Here is a 5000-nt window from a genome sequence, read left to right on the forward strand (position 1 = left end):
ATATATATATATATATATATCTATTTACATATATATTATTATATATATTTTATCATTATATTTATATATATATTATATATATATATAATATATATATGTGTGTGTGATTTGTGATGTGTGTGTATGTGTGTGTGTGTGTGTGTGTGTGTGTGTGGTGTATGTATATATATACAAACTACATATATAAATATATATATAATATATATAATATAATATATTTATATATGTATATATATATATGTAAATATACATTACATAAAAGATCTCCTCTCTCTCCTCTCTCTCTCTTCTCTTCTCTCTCTCATTATATATAATATATATATTATATATATATATATATAATATATATATATGTAATATAATAATAATTATATATATTATTATATATATATATATATATATATATATATATTAAATTCCGTGTCTCGTTTTTCTATTTTCTTCTTTCTCTTGTTTATTTTTTCTTCTATTTTTTTTCTTTCTTTTTTCTTCTTAATTTTTTCCTTCTTCATTTTGATTTTTCTCTTCTTCTTCTTCTTCTTCTTCTTCTTCTTCTTCTTCATTTTATTAATCTTTTACTTCTTATACTTCTTCTTCTCCTTCTTTTTCCTCTTTTTCCTCTCCACCTCCTTCAACTAATACTAATAATGATAACAATAACACTAATGCTAACTTTGTGAACATGATAGTAATGTCAATAGAAATGATAATGGCCATGATAACCTTAAAAAAAAAGAATTATCAGCAACTTACATTTTTCCCTGACAAAAAAGAGAATAAGAAAACGAAAGAGAGAAAGAAAGAAGAACAAATAATAAGAAAAACATCAAAAGAAATGAACAGCAACAGGTATATGGTACAAGAAAAAAAGGGTGAGATTCGAAACCAGTTAGACACAAAGGTAATGGATGTGTTTTTTTCTGAACTATCACATTACATGACATTCCGTTGAATATCGCGCAGTGTAATTTGGTAAAAAAAAAAAAAAAAAAAAAAAAAAAAAAAAAATCACAGATTACGGTGTCATTGTTCGTGTGAACTTTTTTTTTTTTTTTTTTTATTTTTTTTTTTTTTTTAGCATGCATATCCTACTTTAACTTGTGTTACAGTTATCCGAAAAAAATATACCGACCGGTAGAAGTAGTAGGTCTGTAAAAGTTTTGAAAATTTATATAAATTATTTTCTCAGCCAATGCAAATATACCAGTATATTTTACTATTCTTATGTTTTTATGTGCTAGTATATTTTTGCCTCCAAAATTTAATATCAAAGGTGCCATAGACACTTACTTTAAACTATTTTCACCCAATTCACACAGCAAAATTAATTTGCTATTTTGCTCACCCAACCCCCACCCCAAACGCACTAAAAATAAAACAAAAATAAATGCCACCACCCCAAAAAAAAAAAAAAAAAAAAAAAAAAAAAACATTATCAGCACAAAAATCTAATTATCGAATCGACAATCGGAGCTCAATGGGACTGTGATGTAAAACTCCTTTTGTTGGCTTTGTATCGTGGAATTTTGACAGATTTTGATGCATTGCCGCAGGAAGAGAGACCCGGCGTTTTGAGAGCTGTGAAATTTTATGGACATTCAGTTTCCTATTGGAGGCGTGCGAGTTCGTGCCAAACGCAATATTCAAAGACAAGAAAAAAGAGAAAATAGAACATGCAACATAGATGAAAAGGCAAAAAGGCACTCGACCACATGCTCGCCAACTGACACTCACGCCAACAGACGCAAAACACACACACATATGCCTCCGAACACGTATACGCATAAAGAGTACTGTGGGATACCCGTGGCGTGAGGATTAAAGAGATCTATACCTATGACATGTGTGAAAGTTGCATGATCGTGCAAAGATTTATACTTTATGCAATGTTAAGGTCGAAAGATTATAAGCTGCGGACATGCGGCATGGGACCACGTTTGGGGAGGATCAGAAGTAAAGGAGAGAGAACGAGCGAGCGAGCGAGAGAGAGAGAGAGAGAGAGAGGGGGGGAGGGAGGGAGGGGGGGAGAGAAGAGAGAGAGAGAGAGAGAGAGAGAGGAGGGGGAGGGAGGAGAGAGAGAGAGAGAGAGAGAGAGAGGGAGGGAGGGAGGGAGGGAGGGAGGGAGGGAGAAGGAGAGAGAGAGAGAGAGGGAGGGAGGGAGGGAGGAGAGGGAGGGAGGGAGGGAGAGGAGAGAAAAGAGAGGGGAGGGAGAGAGAGGGGAGGGAGAGAGAGAGAGAGAGGAGAGAGAGAGAGAGAGAGAACGAGACAGAGAGGGGAGAGGGAGGGAGGGAGGAAGGAGAGAAAGACAGAGATGAGAGGAGAGAGAGAGAAGAGAAGAGAGAGAGAGAAAGAGGAGATAGAGAGAGAAAGAGAGGAGAGAGAGGAGAGAGAGAGAGAGAGAAAAGAGAGAGAAAGAGAAAAGAGAGAGAGAGAGAGAGAGAGAGAGAGAGAGAGAGAGAGAGAGAGAGAGAGATGGACAGACGGACAAACAGAAACAGTGAGTGAGATAGGCAGATAGGGACGTACAAGAAGACAGACAGATATATATATATATATATATATATATATATATATATATTATATATATATATATATAAAATATATATATATAGAGAGAGAGAGAGAGAGAGAGAGAGAGAGAGAGAGAGAGAGAGAGAGAGAGATGGGCAGACAGAGAAAGAGTGAGAGAAAGAGAGAAAAGGAATGAGAGAAAGAGATAGATAGATAGATAGATAGATAGATAGATAGATAGATAGAGAGATGGACAGACAGAGAGAGGGACATACAAGCAGACAGAGAGAGAGAGAGAGAGAGATAGGAAGAGAGAGACAGAGAGAGAGAGAGAGAGACTTACCGTGGTTAGCCTGGCAAGCAAGAGTGAGGTCAGCACCCTCTGGTAGTGGCCCTAATCGTCCATCTGGCAAGGGTCTGCCTGTTCCGTCTGTTATTTCCACATCCCCAACCTCCTCTGCAGAAGGAAAAAAGAAAAAAAAAGTAATTTAGAGTTGTCTGTTTCCATGTGAGTATTTCATTATTTCTTTAAAAACTACAAAACTCGAAACCCATGGTATAGGTTAGGCTATTTCAGACTCATCCATTTTCCATCGACCGCCATGGACGGCACTCCGAATACAACCTCGTGGTTTAAATTAACCATTGGCATGAATGAGTTCAAGCGCACGCGTCGACTAAGGCATCGTTCATTGCTACCGTGCCTTTGTTCAACACGGTGTTTTGCAGTCCACGGCGAACGGCAAAAAATCGATTCGTCTGAAATAAGCCCATATAAAGTTTTGTGAGTAAGGGCTTCCGCCGTGCTTCGTACGGTACGTCTGAAACGGGCTTAGGAGCCTTATTCTTATAGATGTGTTTAAGAAGACCCCTGGCGGAAACCTATCTGGTTCATGGGATTATTTAGTACGAGAGACCATCGCTAGGTTTATTTTCGTGCATATAAAACCGATAATATGAAATGTGAATCCCTTTATTCCCAGTAGGGCGTGACTCTTTTCACAGTCAAATTTCTGACCTATCCCATCACGCAAGTACCTAACTTTTACCACTCTAATGTAATTACATATACTGTCACCTCACATGATCTCCCTCATACTGGTCCCTTTGTTATACAAACACTTAATCCTCATCTTAGGTGCTAATCCTGACGCTTAATCCCATGTGACCTCCCTGACCTTTTAGCCCCTTTCATCATAGAGCGTCCCATCCCTTTATACAAATTCCTTGACTTCCCACGACCCCCATATTCAAGTTCCTTCTCTTCGTAGAATCTTCAATACTTACCCCTTATACAGATCTGAATCCCTTCCCTCATAACGCCAGCCTTCACACGATCCCCATTCCCTTCTCCTGATGCGAATCTCTAACACCTCCCCTCATACCCCCCTCATACACTCTCAAATTCCATTTCTATTATGTAACCTAAACGTGTAACAGGGCGAGAGTCCCATGTTTACACGCGTAACAGGCATGTCATATAACCGCTGAGGGGTGTCTAAAAGTATAGCGTAGTGTTCTAGTAATATTGGCAACAGGTACACGTACTATCCCATGTAGTTTAGTTTTGTGATTTTTTTTTACACATAAATGACTCCACTAGTAACTATGTGACCGCGCCTGATTTCTCCATTCTCCATTTTATTGATGTTATTGATATCAATATTATTATTATTAGTATTGACCACTATAATGTTATAAATAACAGCAATAGAAGATCTAAAAGATTTTTCCTAAAATCAAGGAAAGGGTAAACATGTGAGATAAGTGGGACTAATAATTGACTCCTTGGAGACTAAGCTTTTGTGGGGCCATCTGTGTGTAGGCAAAATTAATAAACTAAATTCATAGTGGATGTAGCATGCATGCAAATGCCATCCCTGCATTAGTAGGTTAAATAGTTTGAGATTGTTTTTTAACTCCACGCAGTTGACAAATTTCTGCATGAGGGGGGGGGGTGAAGGGTTTTCGTCCCATGACATATTTATTTTTTATGTGAGAATTGTAGATATACCTATTTCATTTTTGTTTCTGTAATATATTAGTAACAAACCTTTAGAATAATTATGAATCACCATTTGGAAACTAAAAACGCGTTCTTTAATTCCTCCATATTTTTTTACCGTGTTAAAACAGGTAAAAATATAAATTACTTTAGACTGAATAAATGTTAGCGTAATCTGCACTTGCTCTGCACTATTTCCATAAATTGCATTTTATATGAAAACATTAATGAGCAACTGCAAAACAGGTCCATCTGATCATTCCGCAAACCATTAGTTTCGTCGTTCAGAAACACTTACAATGTTATTAATATTTTGTGCACATCAACAGCATTTTGAGTTCCTAACCAAAAGCATACACACACATGGACACGTCCTTATGGAAATGCACAGGAAGACATAACCGATCACAAACACGCAACCTTAAATATGTATGGTAGAAAAAATGTACAAACTAGATTTATTGAAAACGGAGACAACAGTTTC

At 36.8% G+C, this 5000-nt stretch overlaps 1 protein-coding gene across 1 annotated transcript in view; it reads right to left on the reverse strand.

Annotated features, from left to right (window-relative positions):
- The window catches only part of LOC119583832 (protein sidekick-1-like), a 79819-nt gene that overhangs the window by 45846 nt on the left and 28973 nt on the right, over positions 1-5000 (reverse strand). Inside the window, exon 3 of the mRNA XM_037932557.1 lies at positions 2855-2968. Coding sequence (XP_037788485.1) covers positions 2855-2968 — 114 coding nt within the window. The remainder of the gene's footprint in view (positions 1-2854; positions 2969-5000) is intronic.

This window comes from Penaeus monodon, chromosome 2 (genome assembly GCF_015228065.2).
Source record: "Penaeus monodon isolate SGIC_2016 chromosome 2, NSTDA_Pmon_1, whole genome shotgun sequence".
NCBI lineage: Eukaryota > Metazoa > Arthropoda > Malacostraca > Decapoda > Penaeidae > Penaeus > Penaeus monodon.